Raw genomic sequence first — 23,534 nt, forward strand, 5'->3', positions numbered from 1 at the left:
GCTGGTGGTAAGAATTGAGGACACAGGCATGAAATGCCCAAGTGCCTGTCCTCAAGGAGCTTAAACTAATGCTGAAGATCAAAAGATGATACCCAAGGAGAGTACTGAGTCAGAGTAGAGAATTATCTGGAAGAAGAAGTTAGGAAAATCGTTCAGGGTTAGTGCGCCTGGCTGACTCAGCAATAGGGCATGTGACTCTTGATCTCAGAGTTGTAGTTTCAAGCTCCATGTTGGATGTAAAGATTACTTAAAAACAAACAAGGAAACAAACATTCAGTGTCAGAAGAATGGAGATAAGAATTTGAGGTGTTTAGACTGAAAGTCAATCAGATCTACTGTAACACGAATACATATGGGGCCATGACTGTGATTTATGAGGGCTCCCGGTGATGAAGAGCCATACTTATTGAGCTAAGAAGCAAGGATTTTATCATTAAGATAATGGAGATCCACTGAAGAATTTGAAGCTGAGAAATGATATACTCAGTGTTCCTTTTAGAAAACAAGTAACACATACTAAATTTTGAAATAACCTTAGAATTTCACCACCTTACCAACTTACCTTGGCTAAAGCATGATATAGTCAAGGAACCTTATGTAGAATACACACAGTGATAAAATTAGAGATGACAACAATATCCAGGTTTTAGTACTGCCTGAGTCTTGTAATTGAATGTGGTTGGGCTTTGCATTCTACAGTCCTCTGAAACCAGGGTCCTTCCTCTGAATTTTTGCCTTGTCCCTTACCAAAGTTAAAGTAGAAACAAAATGATGTACACATATAAGAAGAAGGAACCTATAAAGAAGGTCTAGAATCACACATGTCAAAGGAACTTCATGCACACTGATTAATGATTTATCCTAGGAGTGATAAGGTATAGATTCTATCATATTCCCTTGGTATATGGTGCAAGTAAGTCTCAAATTGGTGAAATAACTTGCCATAAATCACTGTTGTATTGTGTCACGAATTTTAATTGATAAATATTTTTTTTCTAAATTTTATGTCTAAATTACAGAATCAAAATATTTTTGCAAGGTTCAAGCTGAGCATATTAAAAATTCCTTTCTTTCATGACACCTTAGATAGTCCAGTCTCACACTACCATTTAAAGTAAAATTGGTAGGGGTACTTAGGTGGCTCAGTTGGATAAGCATCTACCTTTGGCTCAGGTCATAATCTCAGGATCCTGGGATTGAGCCCCTTGTCAGGCTCTCTGATCAGTGGGGAGTCTGCTTCTCCCTCTCCCTCTGCCTGCCACTCCCCTTGCTTATTCTCTCTCTGTCTCTGTCAAATAAATAATTAAAAATCAGAGGTAACACTGTAAAAGAGTTCTTAGTGTTTTCTAAACCATAGTAATGAAATGGGCTATATGACCTATGCAAATAATGTCCTAAGGTAGAACACAGCACCTACACAGTATAATAACAACACACTAAAGAGAGTCAGCATACTCATCCTGAGTCATGCTATCAGAGCACATCAAAATAATCTTTCTTAGTGACCATGTATAATCCACATAGAATCCACACTGTCCCCTGAGGGATATGGGTTATATGAAGTATTTGACTTGCCTAAAATCATTTATGGCAGAGACAGATCTAACCTCTGGCCTCTTGAGCCTCAGCTTGGTCTTTTTTCAGTGCCAAGGTGTTTTTCAGTTTTGCTAATGGTAACACCTATGTCAGAACCTAATATCTGTTTAACATTCTATAATGTAAAAAGTCTTTTTACAGTCATATGACTTGTTAGCATAGACAGATAAATTACTAAATGTCTCATGTGAAAAATACACATAAATTTTCATAAACATAATTTTAAATTATAATAGATATCATTTAACTTAAAAATGCCAAATTGAAATATAGTGCTAGATGTTTCTCATTCCTTTGCTATAGTGCACACAATAGCTGTTTGAATGGGTCATTATTATTTTGAGACCAAGACACCAAGGCTGAAAAAGTTAAGTAATTTGCCCAAGACCAGAGAGTCATAAATATAACCTAGATCTGTCTGGATCCAAAGCTGAGATCCAGATAGAAAATGTGTCTTCATATATTGAGTTTATTAGGTATGTATCCAGTCCAGACTACTTCTAACTCGTGCGACATACCAGAGTTTTATAATTCTATGGCAATTAGTCTTCTGTTGATTGAAAAAAAAAATTAAAAATAAATGCTCATTGTTCCTGCTCAGTGTTCAAAGTAAATATCAATGGTTCTCCAAAGGAAAGCAACATCAACAATTAAATTATCTCCAGTTAATTATATTCTTTCATATTTGGGGATCTTTTGTTGCTTCTAAGGATTTGGAATAAAGCCAAAACTTGTGATTACATTTCTTGCACATTGTCAATCCAACGTAAGTATTTGAAGTTGGCTTTACTTAGCCTCAATTAATGAGAGGAAAGGGAGACGAAGGGAGAGATGGAGAAAAGAGGAAGGAAAGAACAAACAGAACAAATTAACATGTAGGAAATGACTGTGGGAACCTCTTAAATCATTGAGATGTGTTCAAAAGGAAGAAAATCGATCCGAGATGAATATGCAACCTTGATTCCTCCTCCTTTCTGATAAGTCTCTGTATCGGTTTTGTTTTTAAATCCTGCCATGTTCTATAAAATATTTACAAGTGCTCTTTCTTCCACTTAGAGATGTTGTAATGTGAAGAGGAAGTGCTTTCAAGCCATCTAGAACTGGGTTCAAATCCCACTTCCTCTAGCTCTGTGGCTTTAAGCATTTGTCCATAAAAGAGATGTTTACATCCATTGATCCTCTGCGGTACACATATTTGCCATATATTATACAAAGAGGGATGCACAGAACATTGGCAGTTTGGTAGGGAAAACAAGAACCAAACCTTCCATATTAATCTGATGGAATAGATTCTACATCCATGGCTATCAAGGGAGCAAAGTGGAACAGCAACTTGGAAAGGTCCTGGTAGGCTTCTAGCAGGAATTGATAAGGTCAAACCAAAAAGAGATTTGGTCAAGAGATCTACAAAGACCTAGTTGTTTGAAGAACTTCCATAGTCTAAAAAGGTCAAAGCTAAGAACTTAAGGGGTCTCAGAAAGTGAGATGACATGGTGAGCCACTGAATATAATTCATGGCCCTTAAAATAAGCTAAACAAATGTTCATTCCCTTCCCCTAGGCTAGTGCCTCTAAAGAAACCCAAATATCCCAGTGCTTATCCTTATATCATATCCTTCCTTTGGTTCTCACTCTGGAACACTGTCCTAAGACTTCTCTGCCTGTCCACATTTGGATCAATCAATCCTTTGAGAACCCTTTCCCTCCTACCAACTCAGCCTGTTCTGATCTCTTTTTCACAGAGAATAAGTCACCCACATCCTTACATACTGCCTTCTGTTACTTGTTTATTAATGAGTGCAAAGATAATTGTCTTTTCTCCTGAAAGAGAATAAAATCAACTCAATGGCAGATAGGGGTTCAGAATCCCCTGGATCCTGACAACACCTCTGATAGTCATCAATTCACAAATTCTCTTCAAACAGCAAGTTTCTGTGCATTCTTACTTCCAGTCACAGATTGTCTCTAGAATAATGGTTTCTTTCGTTCTCTTACTGTGCTTTTCTGCCATTACTTTTATAAACACCCATCTAGTCATTCAACAATCACCAAACACTATGATGAAGTAATCTGGGGGTGACGGCTCAGACACTTTTGTGTTTAATCTATTCCTGGAATACTTCTCTTCTGCCCTTCAAGTTACCAACTTCCTTAGGCTGTCCTTCTCTTTCCCCACCATTCCTTCTTGAGTTCCTTAAAATGCTTTACTTCGTAGGTTCCACCCTTGGCCTGCCACACCTGAGTGACTTTAGCCACTCCACACCTCACAATTCTGATCTTCCTCCCAGACTTCACCTGGGGATTTTCAGCTACTTCAGTACAGTGAGCACCTCTCCAGGCTGACACTGTTTCCCAAGCAGAACCGATAATAGAATCCCGTGAATCTCCTCCTCTATCTGTTCAAATAGCAGCTCACATGGAACAGGGACTTTCACATTTGCCAGGCACTGGATTAACTACTTTAGGGGGATTGTTTTGTTTAATCATCATGATATTTCCATTACATGACTGTCATTACTAGCCCCATATCACAAATAAGGAAGTTAAAGCACACAGAACTAATATAACTTGCCCTTGGTTATACAGCTTGTAAGTTGTAGGGTCTGGATTTGACAGGAGGCTTTCAGGGTCAGGCAGACCTGAAAACTTAGTCACTACATTCTTCATTCATGAAGGCTTCCAAACTAAAAAGCTAAAAGTCATCCTTCTCTCTGCTCTATTTGATTTGTCTTCAAGTCTGTTTGATCCAATTTTAGATATGCCTTTCAAGTCAGGTCCCTTCTTTTCTAGCTTGCTCTGACTCTCATCATTTGTTGTCCACACAACTGCAAAGAGCATCCAGTATCTTTCCTTGCACCGACGTCTCGTCTCCTAACTTCAGTGTGTACTTTACAAAACCATCACAGTTTTAATTCCCTTAAAAAAAAAAAAAGCCCAATAAGCAAAATGCAAACAACAATAAAATAAATAAAATATTAGCAACTCATTACCCAGAAATAAAGCAAAACTACCAAACCGTGCTTGGCTCCTAAATGCGCAACAGAGAGGCAAGCTCCTTCTGAAATGATCACCCATCCTCTCTCTAGCTATATTTCCTGCCTTTCCATCTTTCCCCGTTGCACCTTAGACTCTACCCATGCTAGGCATTGGACAATCCTCTCTTTGTTGCATTTGGGCAGTCCTCCTCACTCTTCCTCCTCCTGGCTCTTGTTCTTTCTCATCCTCTAAGGTTCTGCTCCAAGGTAAATTGCTGAGAAAACTTTCCGACCTCCCTGGAAAGTGACAATGCCTTTGCCCCAGGAACTCACCACTAGTGTGTGCACATGTTTCATTTGTCCATTAGTGCACACAACAAACAGCAGCTTTCTACTATGTGTCAGGTATTAAACAAGGTGCTGGAGACACAGAAAAGATCTGGATACCACCCTGTCCTTACGGAGTCTCCAACTAATGGCGCACTGAACGACTCTTTCCCACTTAATTGTCTATTTCATCAATTACATGGTATGTACTTTATGTCAACAAATCCTTGGATATGTTTAGTACAAATATAAATAAGACAGAGTTCCTTCTCTAAAGGAGTTTATAGCCTCAGTAGGGGAGTTAGCATAAATAAAAATAATGATGACACTTAAGACCGTGGTTAGTGTCATAAAATGAAGCAGGGTGTGGATTCAACAATTCATTACTCTTATTTATTTATTTTTTTCCTTCTCCTTTAGGTGTCTAGTTGTAGCTGGGAATATCTGCAGAAGGCATTGGGGGTTAAGCATGAAGAGGGATTTTTTTTTAGATCTTGATAAGAAGCCCACAAGATAATATTAGGATATGAGCTACACTGAATTAAGAGCTGTAAGAGATGCTTTTAAGCAAGCCTTTTAATACCAGAATCCCCTACCCTCTCCAACCTGCCACTCCAACTACAAAATGCCATACAGTTAGAGGAAAACTTACCTACTGTTAAAAGAGCAAAAGTGTTATCCCTCTGTGATGACTAGTGTAGAGTCTGATAGCAAGACAACCTAACATGCTCCTAATCAATACCCAACTTCTGACTGCCCAATGGGAGAAGCACTATGTCAAGCTTGGGAGAGGAAGAAAGCTGATATCCTCTTGCCCAACTACAAAGTGAGATAAAAGGCATTGTTAGGATACCAGTGTCTGGATTGCAAAAAGGGATTAACACAGGCTGGGAAATGATGAAGAGATCCTGAAAAGGGCCCATGTGAATGTCATCAGACATAGTGAGAAGATCGAGGACAATTCCACTCAATAGAACGCATAAGATGATAAGTAAGTACTTCTATTACTTATTGAGTCCACTCAATGGGAATCACCAAATATATAGTTATGACACCAGATATTCTTTCAAAAGGTACTTGTTGAGTGATGAAATAAAATTCTGCAGAGATAATTTTATGTATAAGTCAACTAAAAACAAAACAAAAAAACCTTTTTTTTTTTCCATCTGGAACTCATCAGAGTCAATAATAATTTCCATTTCAATATGTAAAATGTTTTGGTAAAAATGTATGTGTAACTGTTTCATAAGTTATAGTAAATTCTGGAAGAGGAGGTAAAACAAGATATCAGAAAATAGTGATCAGAGTACAAACAGTATCAGAACTTTAGGACAGCAAGCTGAAAATATGAATCAAGATCCTTAACACTTATCTTTGAGTCAGTAATATCATTAGTATGACATTCTAAGAAAAAAATAGAAGCTGAGGGATTTTTAAATTATTTAAATAATTTTAATGTGCTTAAGCACATGAGTGATGCTACAGTGCTGGTTATAATAATAATATTCAGAAACAACACAGGTCTCCTCTCCACCCCCCCCAAAAAAAAGGGGAAAAAAAAGATGAAAATATTTGAATAAAATCATTAAATGGATTATTTATTATGTATTCATTAAAGTGGTATTAATAGATATTGCAATACCAAATAAAAAGCTTTGTTATAATGGGAAGTGAGCTCAGATTTCCCCTAAGGGAAAGTGCTTCATAGGAATATCATTTGGAATTAATAAAGAGAGCTCTTTACCTGTCTTTTCTTGATTCAGGAAACATATGCAGTGTTCCAAAATATAGCATAGATATTCCTACTATCATGTTTTGGTTCTTGCCTGTTTTCAATAGGCTTCCCTATTTCTAATACTCATTTTAATTCTGGCTGTCTATCAAGTGGTAATTCATCTTACTTTCTCATGATGATCGCATAATTATTCTAGAATACAAAAACTTCCTTGTCTCTTGGTCTTATAGAACTGCATCAGGAATTACAGTATCAAGCGATATGATATGAAGGAAGTCATGGATATCCCATCACGAAACTCTATCAAGAGGTTGGCAAATGTCCTTTTACTTGTTGGAGAAATGGAGAAATGAAATAAGATTCAGAGTGTGGGGCACCTGGTTGGCTCAGTTGGTTGGGCTTCCAACTCTTTCAATTCAGGTCATGATCTCATGGGCATGAGATCAAGTGCCATGTTGGGCTCCAAGCTGAGCATAGAGTCTGCTTGAAGATTCTCTCCCTCTGCCAGTCTCCCAACTTGTTCTTGTGGTCTCTCTCTTTAATAAACAAATAAGTATTAAAAAAATTAAAAAGATACAGGACTTAACCTCTCTGGCATCAAAGCCAGATTCCACCCATCAAGTCCCAGCTTCACTAGCTCTGTGACCTTTAAGGAAGGTGTATAGCTTTTCTAGGCCTCAATGTGCTCTTCTATAAAATGGAGATAGTAATATCCATCTCATTTTATTAGCATGTTGCAGACTTATTATGCATTAAGCTTTATAATCAAAGTCTCTTCCTTTTAATATTAACTTAGATTCATAAATTACCTTGAGTAGGATATGCCCTAATTATTTAGAATTTTGACATTTACTACACAACCTTCTAAACTTGCACACTATGTAAAACCAAGAACCATATTAACCATTTCTGGTCATCTGAAAGCTCTGATTGCTGGCTGGGTTGACAAGACTTATGTGGACTACAAATATTGGCATATCTTCAATTATTCCTTTGGAGAATAGGATACAACATAGAGAAGAAGATTCCTAACCAAAACAACATAAAGAAATGACATAATAGTGTTCAGTGACAGTTTGTGGGATAAGTGAGAGTCTCACGTTTCCTCCTCATATGAGGAGGCTGCCAGATTGGGTAGGAATTGTCCACACACTCACCACCTCCTTCTTTAACAGGTGGTTTTGAGTAAAGTGTGTTTGAAAACTAATCTAACTTGTGCATGCAAGCTCTTTATGTGTCATCAGGTAAGGAGGAAAGGAAATTGAAAGTGAATGATGATATATCTACTTTTAACAGCAACCTGCTCTGCCTAGAGACTTTGGGAATTCCCATTTTGCTATTTCTTAGAGTCCATCATACTCTCCCCTTCACCCAGACTCATTTCTTATCCACAAAGACTGGACAGAAAGAGGGTAATCCTATCTGTCTTCAACACTATTGGCTCACATTCACTTGTAAGCATCTAGAACAAAAAAATAAAACACACCTTGAAGGGCTTAAAGAGACAGAAGACTAAGAATACTCAAGAAATCATCAGTCTTAAATAGTATGAAAAATGTCTTATAAATCTGAAGACTTTATTTAGTGTTCTTTTTAAGATTTTATTTATTTATTTAACAGAGAGAGAGATCACAAGTAGGCTGAGAAGCAGGCAGAGAGACGGGAGGAAGCAGTCTCCCCACTGAGCAGAGAGCCCAATATGGAGCTCAATCCCAGGACCCTGATATCATGACCTGAGCCAAAGGCAGAGGCTTAGCCCACTGAGCCACCTAGGTGCTCCTTTTATTTAGAGTTCTGACTGTGGATGACTGCTTCAGGACGTATGCACCAACTCACCAAGGACACTGCCATTTCTACAAGAGTGGAGCTGTGAACTTGCTTTTGTTTTACCCAAGGGTATCCTTTCTTTTGTCTTCTGCACTTTGGCAACTCTCATCTCTTATGTCCCATGTCAGGGGCATGTGCTTTTTGCAGTCAGGAAAACATGCCTTGAATCAATTAGCTTATAAATCTGATTCGAAACAATGGTCCTCTCCAAACTAGGGAAAGGAGAGAAATGAGTTAGAGGGTGACAAATTCCTGAATTACACAGGTATACCAGGTGTGTTTGCCAAACCTCAAAGCCACCCAGGTAACTTTGATTTTCCTGGCTGGGTGCCCAGAAGGGAAGAAAGAGTTTAACAACGTTGTGACCTATGGTATATACACTGAGCAATTTCACAGCAAGGGGAATCAGAAGGTGTTATAAAACAGAATGGTATTTTTTTTTAAGACTTTGTGTGTTGACGGTTGCCAAACTGTGGAAGGAACCAAGATGCCCTTCAACAGACGAATGGATAAGGAAGATGTGTTCTATATACACTATGGAGTATTATGCCTCCATCAGAAAGGATGAATACCCAACTTTGTAGCAACATAGACAGGACTGGAAGAGATTATGCTGAGTGAAATAAGTCAAGCAGAGAAAGTCAATTATCATATGGTTCCACTTATTTGTGGAGCATAACAAATAGCATGGAGGTCAAGGGGAGATGGAGAGGAGAAGGGAGTTGAGGGAAATTGGAAGGGGAGGTGAACCATGAGAGACTATGGACTCTGAAAAACAATCTGAGGGTTTTGAAGGGGCAGAGGGTGGGAGGTTGGGGGAACCAGGTTGTGGGTATTGGAGAGGACATGGATTGCATGGAGCACTGGGTGTGGTGCAAAAACAATGAATACTGTTACACTGAAAAGAAATAAAAAATTAAAAAAAAAAAAGACTTTGCATGTTGAGTCTCCTGCTCATCACCTTTGACAGTGTTCCTTTAAAAATCAGCACCTCACTTCCATTGATTTTCAACTTCACACTTTTTTTTTTAAAGCTAGAAATGTTTTATTTTTAGCCTTAATGGATAGAGAAAATGAAAGGAGAAGAGTATCCATAGAGATGAACCCCTCAGATTAGTGTTAAATTACTTCAGGAGAAAGTGAACAGAATCAGCTTGAAAAATCTTAGACTTGTTGTCATGTGATTTGGCCAAAAATTGAGTAGCTTTGATTTAAATCTCCTTCGAAGTCCTCACTATTACATCGATAGCTATTCTCGTTGTCATTGTGCTTCTTACAAGAGCACTGAGTTGGCAATCTGGACAGTACTGTATGCATCATGCAATGTGTCTGTGCATGCATAGATTGTTCCGGGCTATTTAAGGACAATATTTCTGGAATAGGCTCCACACTTATAGATTTTAAGTAATAGACTTCATTTTAAAGCTAAGTGGTGCTTTTCATTTTCATAGGCATCCAACAGCAGTAGCATCATCCCATGATGACCTTTGGGCTATGTCATCTCTGATTGGATTAGACAGCTCTGTGGGCGTCATTGGTCAATTAGTCTTGCAAATCACAGAAAGGCCATAGAATGGCTGAGAGGTCTTCAGGGATGAGAGTGATGACACTGCCCATCCTGGATCCGAGTCTGATCTCAGCCATGCCAACATCTCCGACCCATTTTCTGAATCCCTAAGTGCCATTCCAGGAGCTTAAGAGACCCTGGCAAGTTTGCTCCGAGTGGACCTCACTCTAGTCTTCGGCAGGTCCTTGGCTTTGTTCTTACATTTTTACCGTAGCAGGTCCTTCTCCTACCTCCTAAGTCAATTTCACAGCTCACATTTCCGATGAAATCTTCTACAACTATAGCCAGCACCTTCAGATTATGTCTTTCTAAATTATACTCACAGTTCACTTCACACAGTTTGACACACAATTCTCTAAATGACAAACTTCTATTTTGGCATGTGTTTTTGTTTGGTGACTCCAACGAGACTCTAAAATTACAGTAATCGGGGCTCATGCTATTCATTTAGTTTTTACTCGTCACCCCTTGCTCTTTGTATGTTCCAGTCTGCCTTGCTGCCTGCTTCGTCTGTTCTTACTTCTCCTCATTGTCAGGACTCTCCAGCCACGTGAAATCACTTAGAGATTCAGTTTGCTTTTGTTTTTCTTTTTCTGTAGCATTCCTACCAAAGATCAGATCAAGTCTTCTATATGAAGCCTCCCTAACACTGGCGTGCAGTCTTCTGCACTTAGCACTATATACTGGTTCTATTCTCTTTGATCCCATGGCAAAACTGTACTTCCCTCCCTCTTGAATTCAAGTGTGCCCCTGTGATGCTACTCAGCCAACAGAATGTGAGTGGAAGTGATGTTTTCCACTTCCCAGCAGAATCTTTCAATAGTGAGCACATGCTTCCTACTGCTTCTTTCTGCCATGACAACTTTCTAGGTGATGGAGGCTCTGTGAGCATCCCAGAATGAGAACAAAGTGGGAGAGAGGACGTCTGCCAATGGAAGATGAGCACATAACACAGGCAGGACACAACCACCGGTTACTCAGGCCACTGAGATGTTAGATTATTGACTAGAGCAGCACAACTGAGCCCATCTAAACAATGTACTTGACTTAGTAGCTCTCCTTTGTGGGCCCATGTACATCATCTCACCTGTGCCTCCAACACTCATTCCATTTCCTGTGTTTCTGTCAAACCATAAATTCCATAAGGATACGGCTTGTATCCATTTATCCGTCTCACATGGCCACCATGGAACGGACATATATGACAGCCTCTCAGGAAACACATGTTGAATGAATGACAAAAAGTGCCCGCCCCATTTGAATGCATCCTAAAGTTAACACTGGTATTCCTGGATGTTTGCTCATTCTGTTGGTAAACCATAAGTACTCACAGTTATGGCAGGTGGCGCCCGTGTAGCCCGTGTTACTGCAGTTACAGTAGAAGGTAGTCCAGGATTGGGAGCAGCTTCCCCCATGTTCACAGTAGTTTGGCAAACACCTAACAGGAGATAAAGCAAAAGCAAACAAAATAAACCAACTCAACTGAAATGAAGGGGAGAAAACAAATTCAGCTGTATGAATTGATAGTAGAAATTGGTCTGCTGTATGTCTATACCTAAATCAGACTTGAGCAACAGCAAAATAATTCTATAGCTTTATCACACAGGGTGGAACCATCTAGCCCTACTATGTAATGAAAGGATCAGAGCTGATTTAGGCAATTACGTTAAGCATTTCAACATTGGGGCAAGTTGCCATTGACTTAAAGTTACTTTGAAGTGGTCAGAATCTATATGATTTTTCATTTACTATAGAATAAAATGTACAAAGGTTGTGGCTTTACATTTTGGAAAGGTTCTACATTTTTAAAAGGAAGTGAGAAGGGGGCAGATAATTGAGGCCACTGTCCTCATGATTCTCTTTTGGGTGATGGCCAGGAATCTATTTTAAGCTACATATGAAATTGGAAAAGATGGTACCTTCTCATTTAACATGCAAGGAAATACTGTCATTTCAAAAAATGTCAGCCCAAGCCCCCCTTAAAATGAAGCCTTTATTACTTACAATGAAAACACTATAACTATTCTGAAAAATATTTTCACCACACATATTAAAAATGTTCCAAAGCATTTGTAGAATTTGACCCCACAATCACACTTAAATGGCTCTATCTTAAGCATATATCTCAAAATATAATATCCAATACTGGAAAATTTCTTAGGGACGTTGTGGTACATAAAATGAATGGGCTATCATAAAGCTACTGCAAACAGTTAGCAAAAAGGATTATAACAGAGACTGGATTAAGTGAAAATCTGAGATATGAAGCATGGCCACAACAAAGCAAACCAAATATATTGTCCTGCAAAACTGATAGGAAGAATAGATGTCAAGGATCACTTGAGGTAATGGGAGTAAAGGCAATGCTCCTATCTTCTGGACAGAGATCATGGGCTTTAGGGTCACTTATATCTGAGTTCAAATACCAGCTCAGCTATTCACTGCATGGCGTCTTTGGGCAATTCTCTTCACTTCTGACATACATGATTTAAAATATCTACATGGCAGGCACTGTTGTGACCAAGAAATAACCTGGCAAGTGCTCAATACTTATAATGAATAAAATTAAAATTAAAAGCAGTGATAAATACTGCAATTCTTGAAATAATCTTTATGGGGGAAAAAATCCCACTGATTTAAAAAGGGAGAGGGTGTGAACAATGAGGTTATGGAAGTAGTCTAATATAATAAAAGGGTTCATTGTGTAGCCTCTGAGAATGTGAGGCAAGCAAAAGTAAGATGATTTATCCTTAATGTTCTATATAGGTAGGAAGCCCTCCAGCAATGATTGTTTCAAAGCTCAGAAACTAATATTCCTGCATATGTTCAGACATTATTAGAAGTTTTCCGCTCAGCACAGCAAACACACAATTGTGCTGACAGAGCTTATGTTTGGGGAAAGCATATTGGTGACTCCATGGTATCCAACTATGGCTTAAAGAACAGAAAGGGGGAAAAAAATCAGTAAATTTTCTGTAGAACACGTTCACAGAAACCAACCAATCAATACATAAATAAAAACAAGGGGTGCCTTCCCTAATACAGATTTTTATCCTTCCTCTTGATTCCCATTCCCAGTTGGTAAAAAAAAAAAAAAAAAAAGGTAAGAAAAAGATTTGTCACGGAGATGAATGAAAGTCCCTCTCCCTGACTAACCTTGTTCTGTTGTTCTGTGGGGAGTTACAGAACCTTGAAGCATCAGTGTCCTCATCTACATATTCCAAGCAAGGACCTCTGCCTCAGGGTATGCCCCGAGGGAAAGCCTAGGGGGCTAGCTCATGAAAACCCACTCACCCTATACCTTTCTTCCCTTATATCCGAGCACCTCCCTGCTTCTGAATTATGCTGCTCCTGCAATGCATCTTCTCGATAGATTTTCCCTCTAGAACTGTCAACACACTCCTGTCTTTATCACTACCCAAATCCATTCCACTCTCCTTCCCCCAATACCAAATAAAGACCCACACACACATACAACTCAAGGGCACTCCATGATTGGCAAATTATACTATTATTAGCTCCTCTTCCTTCCCTAACATAAAGTTATTTGCTTTAAAGAGGGAGAGCTGAGGGGACCTAGGTGGCGCACTTGGCTGAGCATCCAACTCTTGGTTTCTGCTCAGATCTGATCTCAGGGTTGTGAGATCTAGCCCCCTTGTAGGGCTCCCCACTTAGCGGGGAGTCTGCTAAAAACTCTTTCACCTCCCTCCCCACTATGTATGCTCTCTCTCTCTCAAATAAATAAATAAATAAATAAATATTTCAAAAAAGAAAAAAAAATGGAAAGTTGAGCATAGCTAGGTTGGTAGGCATTTAATCCTGTAACTTGTTGGTTTTGGTGCCAAGGAGTTTTAGGTTGGACTCTTTTTAATGGCTGAAACTATAAAATAGAAAACTCAGAATTTCTAAGAGACCACATTTTCAGCCACAAGAAGAAAACTTACATGCTGTAAAAGAGAAAGGGAGAAAGAGAGGGAGAGAGAACGTTGGGGTGCAGAATGCAGCAGAAAAGACAGATGGAGAGTCCTGATAGAACTTGTGTGGCTGGTTCCTGTTGTTTCCAAGATTTGGTTGCACCCCTGAACTTCCTGAGGGCCGGCTGTTTTACTCGGTATCACATGCTGTGAGATAACCTGAGATCTTTCTGGAGAAACCCCCATTCCTTTCAGGCTGGCTCAAACCGGGATTCTGTGATTTTCAAGTAACAGAATCTTAACGCTTTGTAAAACAGAATTCTATAAATACAAAAAGAAATGAAAACACACAATTCTCCCTCTATTCTGTACTTTAAAATATTTCAAACTGAAGATTTCCAAATTCAGTTGAGCATGTCGTAGAAGAGGTCTTGGGGAAAACAGTAAGAAATATCTGGGCACTTTGAACACATCCTTAATAAGCCTCACATAGACTTTGTATTGAAGTGTTAATAAACTCAATTTACCAAGGAAAGTGTAGGATAGAAATTCATTGCTTGTGGTCACTTTAAAAAAATTATATATTTCTGAAAGACAAAAACAGTGCTTTGGTAAAGGACAATCTAATATTCCTAAAATGAGGAGAAAAAAAAAAAAGGATGCTTCTAGCTTGGTTCATTTTGGTTCAATACATACTATGATTAGAAAGACTCATCTGTAAAGCTGACACTCAAAATAAAACATGTATAATCCCAATATGCTTATTTATTAAGGGCAGTTTTATGAGTATAATTTCCATAGTCTTTAATCAGTTTCTTTAAACTGGTACTTTGTTTCTTTTTCCACTTGCCATAAACTAGGCACTGAAGGCATGACCCAGAAAGAGAACAGTGGAGAGGCTACCAGAGTAAGAGAACCCCATTAAGAGTGAGAGCTCTGTCACAGTCTTAGGGGTAAGACCCTCAATTCAAATTGTTAGGAGATAAGCACTCTGAATCCCTATCTCCTAAATTTCTAATGATCCTTCATATGCAGCTGGACCTGGATGGATGTGCTTTCTCTAGGTGCACTTAGTTTAACAAAAAAAAGCCTTCAGCATGATCAGGACACTTTCCTTCACCTTGATTATTGTTACCTTTAACAAGGTACTGCAAAACGCAATGACCTTTAGCCAGCTTTGTGACAATCCTAATGGTGTTTAAGGGAACGTTGTTTTCGCAGCTAATCTCCTACAAAACACATCCACCGAAAACTTTCCTCTCACCAACAACCTGAAATGAAACTTTGACATGTGCTCACCATCATGTCTGAGATGTTGTTTTAATATTTTATTTTCCCTGTTTAATAAGAGAAGAAAGACAAGAGGAGGGTAAACAACTTGCCCAGATATAAAGTGACAGAGCCAGGAATGTGAGTTATGCTGCCTGTCACTGAAACCTGTGTTCCCAAGCACCATACATCCTCTCTCTGCCAAACACCAGATGATGAACCTCCTTAAAGGTGAACTCCGAGCATGCATTAAGGCACCACTTCTGCGAAGAGTGGGATGGAGGGGGCCTTCATATAGTTACCACTGATTCCAGAAAGTCATTAGCAAACTTGGAGCTGTGAGGTTAGAGCAGAGAAAGATAGTGACAAATGGGTCAAGTGACAATAAATAAACCTGAACTAGAGAACAAAAGACATATTTATTATATAATTAGCAAAATGATATATAATTTAGTCTATAAACTCTATAAATTCAGTGATGAAGAGCAGGGAAAAGAAATTTTGATTCTATTTTCAATTTCTTTTCATGACCAAATTGTTGAATTCTTAAAGTAAGAAAGAAATTCTTCAAATAAAGCTACTGCTAGGACAGCCCCTGTCCCTACCCTACTCTTGCTCTGATTTCTTTCCTTTCCTTTTTTTTTTTTTTTTTCCCCTGATGATGGAGACTCCCTCTACATTTCTTAAGCCTATATGAGTTAATTTGATTGTTTCTAGTCTGGGTCTGCTTTTGGTAGAATGTATAAGCTATCCCAAGCTAGACAAAGCTATTTGACCAATCTAAAAATTGATGACATAATGTTTAAAATAAACTTTGTAATTGTATAATGCTACAGATAGAGAAAAATGTAGTCCATCAAGGTCTATTCCGCAAAACAGAAGATAAATTCAGGATCCAAAGTTGGCCTTTGAGTGCAGGACTATGGGCTTCATGGCCAGCCTGCCAGGATGACCTGGAGCCATTGACTGAACACTCATATGTACACAGCTCTCGGGTGTTCCACCGGGATTAACCAAGACTGTGCTCACATCTCCATCACTCAGCATAGTCAGTGTCCTCTTTTAACATGAAATTTTTAGTCCTCCAAGTTTTCTGAATTTAGTACCAAAAGTATATGACAATCAAGACCTCAGTATTAATGCTTGGGGGTTAAGAAGGAATAAGGTATTGAGAGAGAAAAATGGTCCCAAAGCTGATCTCAGCCAGAAACTTCTATATGATATAATCTACATCTTCCTGTGAAGAAACCAGTATTCTTGACTTTGATAAAATGCTTAAACATATTTATAATGGACTTTGTTGGTTGATGGTAAAGACCAATGTTGGTTGATGGTCCACTTCAAAAGGAACCTAACTTAAACAGTCTTGTAACAAGTCAAGGAATGTAATAATAATAATTATTTTTTAAAAAATTCAGTCTTACAAGGGATATCTTTGATAGCCCCTCCCCCCGAAAAATTGTCTTCAAAACAGCTCCTGCCAAGAATGGATCTTTAAGATTTTTATTTATTTGTTTGACAGACAGAGATCACAAGTAGGCAGAGAGGCAGGCAGAGAGAGAGGAGGAAGCAGGCTCCCCACCTAGCATAGAGCCCAATGCGGGGCTTGATCCCAGGACCACAGGACCATCACCTGAGCCGAAGGCAGAGGCTTTAACCCACTGAGCCACCCAGGCGCCCAAGAATGGATCTTTGAACTGGTCTGAGATAGGTCTTTCTCTTGCAACAAGATTATAATAAACTTTGGAAAAAAAAAAATAACAGTTCTTCAGTATTTTTTTTTTTTTTAGCTTTTCTTTCCTTTAATTCTGCGTATTTGACACACATGGAAGCCCAGTCCCCCCAAAACAACAAAAACAACTGATGTGCTCACCAGCCTAACTTAACAGATGTTAACCCTTAGCTATATATATTTTTTCAGGTTCTTTGGTATTTGTAATTTTTAAGGGAATTTGGCCTATTTAATATGTCTTGCAAACACCAATTTAAAAAGTGAAGAACAGGGGTGCCTATGTGGCTCAGTAATGAAGCATCTGCTTTCAGCTCAGGTCATGAGCCTTGTGTAGAGCTCCCTGCTCAGATGGAAGCCTGCTTCTCCCTCCTCCACTCCCCCTACTTATGTTTCTTTTCTCGCTGTGTCTCTCTCTGTCAAATAAATAAATAACATCTTTAAATAAATAAAAGGTGAAGTATAATTGATTTGGACCTTAAAAATCTTCCTAGAACATTTAAGACAAATTCAGTTCTCCAAAGTTATATGTTCATTTTCTGGATACTTAACTTTTAGAAATATTTGTGGCATTCTTTCTTGTAATGCCATAAATTGTACAACTTGGAAAGTAAATCAATCATATCATAAATGAAGTTTAATGTATTTGAAGGTATTTAAGTAACTAAATCCATAAATAGGATTAAGCATTATTCAAAGGGTTTTTAGACCTGATTTCTAATACTCACTAGACTTAATAGAATACAGTTTTATAAACTGAATTTTTTAAAGAATAAAAAAGAAAACTTTAAAAAAACAAGATTTTGAGTTTATAATTTTAAGAAACTCAGTATCACTCTTTGAAACAAAAATAACCTTACAAAGCATCTTATTTGCATAAAAAAGTCCTCCTTTGTGCATACCACAGTTTCATCACACCTGTGTTGGCTGGTCATTCAGGTTTTAAGTTTTACCTTCCTAACCCACTTTATGGGGGAGCACCGTGTAGTCCACAGGCTCTGCATAGGACCCTGAGCCTCACCTTGAGGGCAGCTTCTCTTTGCTGAGCACTGAATTCCTTCTCTACTTCCTCTTCTTCTGTGTCTCTGTCACATTAGTGAGTACTTTTTGGTCAAAAACAATGGATTTTATTTTTTTCTTTTTTTAAGATATTATTTATTTATTTGACAGACAGAGATCACAAGTAGGCAGAGAGGCAGACAGAAAGAGAGGGGGAGGCAGGCTCCCCGCTGAGCAGAGAGCCCGATGCGGGGCTCGATCCCAGGACCCTGGGATCATGACCTGAGCTGAAGGCAGAGGCTTAACCCACTGGGCCACCTAAGCGCCCTGAAAACAATGGATTTTAGGTTCACTCTGTTAACCAAATTCTCCTTCCAGATGCCCTCATTTCCCCTAAACAGTAGTGAGGTGAATCTGTCGTATTAAAACTAGCCCTCCTTTGATTTTATTTTATTTTCCTTTTTTTAAATTTTTTTTAATTTTTAATTTTTTATAAACATATAATATATTTTTATTCCCAGGGGTACAGGTCTGTGAATTGCCAGGTTTACACACTTCACAGAACTCACCAAAGCACATACCCTCCCCAATGTCCATAATCCCACCCTCCTTCTCCCAACCGCCTCCCCCCAGCAACCCTCAGTTTGTTTTGTGAGATTAAGAGTCACTTATGGTTTGTCTCCCTCCTAGTCCCATCTTGTATTTTCCTTAATTTGCAAGTATCAGGGGTAAAAAAAAGAAAACATTACTTCCTTTAATTTACATTATTTTTTATATATTAGATAGTTGTCCTTTTGATTTTGTTTATGTTTTCTGAGTATTTTTTTCTTATTTTACACATTGTTCCTCTATGGCCTTTGAAGTGTTTCCCTGTTATGTTCCTTGTTGTTCATGGAACTTGTGAAGGGCATTGCCACTGATGCGGTGGCATTTCCAAAATTTTGATTATATATGTACTTTGAGTTATCAATTCCACTTCTTGGAATAATGCCCCAGAAATACTTTCTTATATGTGCAAAGATATATGGAAAATTACTAGGGCCCCTGCGTAGCTCAGTCAGTTAAGCATCCTACTTGATTTTGGCTCGAGTCATGATCTTAGGGTTGTAGGATTGAGCCCCATGTCAAGCTTCATGCTGAGTGTGAGTCTGCTTGAGATTCTCTCTTTCTCTCTCTCTCTCTCTCTCTCTCTCCCTGCCCCTCCCCCACTCATCCTCACGCTCTCCTCTCTCTCAAATAAAGAGATACAATTTTTACAAAATATATATATATGTAAAATTATTATAACTATCAACAACTTAAAAAAAGGAAACATAGTCCACCATTTGGGGAATGGCTGAAGAAACGATGCACCTCCATACTATGGCATGTTATGAGGCCATTAAAATGAATCCATGCATCTGTATGTAAGGATACTGGAAAGTTCTACATGTGCAATATACTATTAATTACAAAAAGCACACTGCAGAGTATCATGCGTAGCTTCTGCTGTTATTGCCCTCATTGAAGAGAAAATAAGATCTAGGAAGAAATGGTCCAAATCAGTAATCTGTTAATAGTAGTTAAATGTGGGCATAAAAGTACCATCCCACTTTTTATTTCTGGGTTGGTCATGGCTTTATAATAAACTGGAAATCAACATATACACGGGCTTACATTCGCATTTTATTTTGCCATTAGCAGCAAAGAGAAGCTCATTCACTTAAGAAATGGTCTCTAAGAAGAAGAGTGAGTCAGGCTGTCCCAATACATTCTTAGCCAAAGCAGATCAGCTGGACAAGAGAAGAGGTTTAGGTGAATGAATCTGGTTTTCTGCATAAAGCCACAGAGGCTCAGAGAGCTCCAGGTCACCCACCAGCACAAAGCAGGCACTCAAATCAAGGTCTAACTAACTCTACCTCCCTTGTTAAACTCTGAAAATAAAATTCAGTGGGTGAGGCCTCTGCTCCTTGGAACAAAGCCCACCTGGTAATACACTCCTAATGATCACATTCATTATGGTCCTCTATTGATCCATGTAATTTTAAGTCTCTTGTAAAAATTAAAAGGAAAGGGTCTTGTGTTTAAGAAAATCCGTACAATGGTTAACTGTGTTGCTGAGTATCTACCCTTCTATTACAGTTATTTAAACACATACGCTGTTAGACACATGTACACCCCACAAAAAAAGCCCCAACCTGAACACAGCTAGAGGAAGTCATCTGTTTAGATCAGCCTAAAAAAACACTCAGTGTATTGCTATAAACACCCACAGAAATATTTTTTCCTCCGTATGAGATTTCCCTCTTCCTCATTCCCCATAACAGATTGAAATGAATAGGACACCTATTGGCAGACCTTTGAAATTCCCAAATGTTCAGATAAATGGTCACCTATAAACGAGCCTGAATGTATTCATGCTCCATTGAGCTACTTCCCTTTTTAAGAATTCTCATCCCTTCTTTATACAGTTGAAGGTCAGTTTCAATTTCTATATGCTTTCCTTAGAGACAAAAAGAACAAAACATTTCAATAGTCCTCAAAATGCAAGCTGACTAATGTAAGCCTTTTAATGAAGCTCATACATTAAAAATCAGCTAGGTTGAGTTCCTTTGTCTGTTTGCTTGAATTAGCAGCCAACTGCATTGATCTTATTTTGGTCAGATAGCTTCCCTGAAAGCTTTTGAAACCTATTTCTATGCCTCTCCACTCTAACAATTACCATAATCCCATTTTACCCCCACAGTTGGATCTTCATTATAATTGAAATTTGTTGTAATTACAGCAGATGCAGACATTAAGGAATTAAGCGAATAAAAAGAAAGGTGTCAGAAGTCAGTTTCCTAAATTTCCCAGGGTCTAGTTCACAGCAGGGAGCCAATTGTCAATCATTGCAGAGAAGATCCCCAGATAATGGACAAACCAATGGTGGTCAAAGGAATTTGCTTTGACCCCAAATACTGCCCAAACACTGCCCAGCTTCCAGACGGACCCCAGCACACACCGTGGGCACGCCTCCTCCCTGTTCTGGCTTTTGGTGGCAAAAACAGGAAAGTCCTCTTTCCACTCATCTGCAAACCTCAACTTTATGCCAAGAGAGGTTCAGTGCTCTTCAAAGGCCATTTCTTCAAAGCAAAGGATGCTCTGATTCATGAATATATCAGTGTTATCTAGTCTAATACTGTTAATATGAGAAGTAAGCTGAGACCATGAAACTAATACCAAATCACAGCCACCTGGTTATTTCACAAAGATAAATGTCTGTTTTCTCCAAATAACAATATAACGTTGTTTCAAAAATCACAAGGGAATCTATTAACCTGATATGGATCATTTTTCAACTTATTTATTTATTCGTCAGAGAAAGAGAGAGAGCACATAAGCAGGGGGAGCAGCAGGCAGAAGGAGAAGCAGGCTCCCTGTCAAACAAGGAGCCAGAATCCAGACTTGATCCCAGGACCCCGGCATTACAACCCAAGCCGAAGGCAGAAAGACTGAGCCATCCAGGTGTCCCTGATATGGATCATTTTGACGAAATAAGGCCAAATTGAAGTTCCCTAATCAATCCGTTTGTCTCAATGGCCTAGAAGTGCTTCATTGGAATGGAAACACACCACACAATTTACAGACAGGCTCTAGACTTATAGGAGAGAAATTTGGTCTGGGTTTATCTACTACATATCAGTAGGGTAGAAGGTTTTGTGTGCCTTCCAGTGGAATGATTTTGTTTTTGCATCCTGGAGATGACATTCCAATTGTTATGTTAACCAAAAAATGCAAACAATAGAGCTTTCCAGATTACCAGAATGGCCTTATTCTTAAAATTTCGACCATCATTCATATCCCACTAGGAATAGGAATGATTCTATTGTCTGGTTCCATGGTTAAATTTTGTTTAAAATGTGATTCAGTAGTTTTGGGTTAGAGACTGAGGTTCTGCATTGACAAGTTCCCTGACAGGGCCAAAGCTGTTGGTCCTCAAAGTGCAGTTGAATACCAAGGGGCCAGTTGAGTTCAAGTTCCAGAACCATTCAACAGAGATGGGTCAGAGGGGTTGCAAATTAGAGGGATTTCTTTTTTCTCTTTTCTAGTTCTTGGGCTCTTCTTGCAAATATTTCTATTTTTTTTTTTAAATTTTAAATTAAACACAATGAGTTATGTATCAGATTTTTTTAAAAAGATTTTATTTATTTATTTGAGAGAGAGAGAGAGAGAGTGAAGGTGAAGAGAGGGGCAGAGGGAGAGAGAGACTCTCAAACAGAATCCTTGCTGAGTGCAGAGCCTGACGCACACAGAGCCTGATGCATACAGAGCCTAATGTCGGGCTTAATCCCAGGGCCCTGTGATCATGAACTGAGCTGAAGTTAGAGACTTAACAATTGAGACACCCGGTGCCCTTGTATTTTAATACAATGCACAGCAATTTGCTAGTTTTGTGCTTCAGGTTAACCCTGGAGACCTTGATGTCAATCTTCTTCTGCCTTCCCTATGTATTCATGGGAATGAGTGTACTAGTGTCATCTATGGCGAGGAAGGCTGCACTGCACTATCTGGGTGCCTTGGGGTCTGCTCAGGCCCCAGAAGGTAGAGTGGCTGAAGGGAGGCCTCTGCTACACTGAAACCCACATAAACCCATTTAAGCCCAGCTAAGCTCAGGAACATCTGCTAGCCACATGTTCTTTCCACTGCATAATAACAGCAAGAACAAGTGAATGGATGAACATGACATCAAAAAAATGTCATATTATAGAAAGCAATAACACTGACTATGCATTTATCTGACTTTTGTGTTTATAAGGAATGAATACAGGTCACAAATCTGAAGTAGAAAAATTATACCAACTTTGGAACACTGCTGGATAAATCTTACTGAAAAATATCAGCTATTTCAGGGGAAGGTATTCAAAACCTGTCTATATTGGTAGCTACTTACCTATATGAATCAGGATTTTTTAAATATTTAGAAGTGCTACATAGACTGAGTCCTGAAGCTAACACAGGACTGCAGTGTGCGATCTCTCAAAGAGCTTCATTGTTTTCACAGACCAAGTGTAGAAATACTTAATTTGATCCTCAAATAATTACTCTTATCTTTTATGGATAGTCCTATGATTTTATTTGGCAGAATTAAAAAAAAAAAATCTTTGCCAAAACAGAAAGAAAGAAAACCTCTCAGATACAAGACAAAAAGAACACAGGTTATGATTGGGTTCATCAATCTCTTTTCAAGTTTTATTATCTTGACTCCACCAAAGTTTTATTTTCCAGTGGATATTAGGGCTGGCAAGGCCGGCCCTGGCTGCTGTGGTCTCTGCCATGGCCCCTGGAATCCACAAAGAGTGTGAACAGACAGGACACCAGCAGGGCTGGATTATCTGGGATGCTGACCCATGTGGGCATGTTTATAAGGTTCTTCTATTTTTCACTTTAAAGGTCATGCTATCAAATTAAACTTGAGCTGCTGTTTAAGAACCAGAGAATTAGGGCCTCTACCAGAGGCTCTCATTTTGAGCCTGCTACCACTGAGGGCTGGTCTGGGACCCTCCCCTGAAGGACAATGTGAGCTTCTTCACAAAGGGCACAGGGTCCATTCCAACAACCCAGACTTCAGATTAAGG

At 38.8% G+C, this 23,534-nt stretch overlaps 1 protein-coding gene across 2 annotated transcripts in view; it reads right to left on the reverse strand.

Annotated features, from left to right (window-relative positions):
* The window catches only part of CNTNAP5 (contactin associated protein family member 5), an 825,196-nt gene that overhangs the window by 333,422 nt on the left and 468,240 nt on the right, over positions 1-23,534 (reverse strand). For both annotated transcript variants that reach the window (XM_082690270.1, XM_082690269.1), the window contains exon 11: positions 11,358-11,464. In XM_082690270.1, coding sequence (XP_082546396.1) covers positions 11,358-11,464 — 107 coding nt within the window. The remainder of the gene's footprint in view (positions 1-11,357; positions 11,465-23,534) is intronic.

This window comes from Mustela nivalis, assembly GCF_964662115.1.
Source record: "Mustela nivalis genome assembly, chromosome: 11".
NCBI lineage: Eukaryota > Metazoa > Chordata > Mammalia > Carnivora > Mustelidae > Mustela > Mustela nivalis.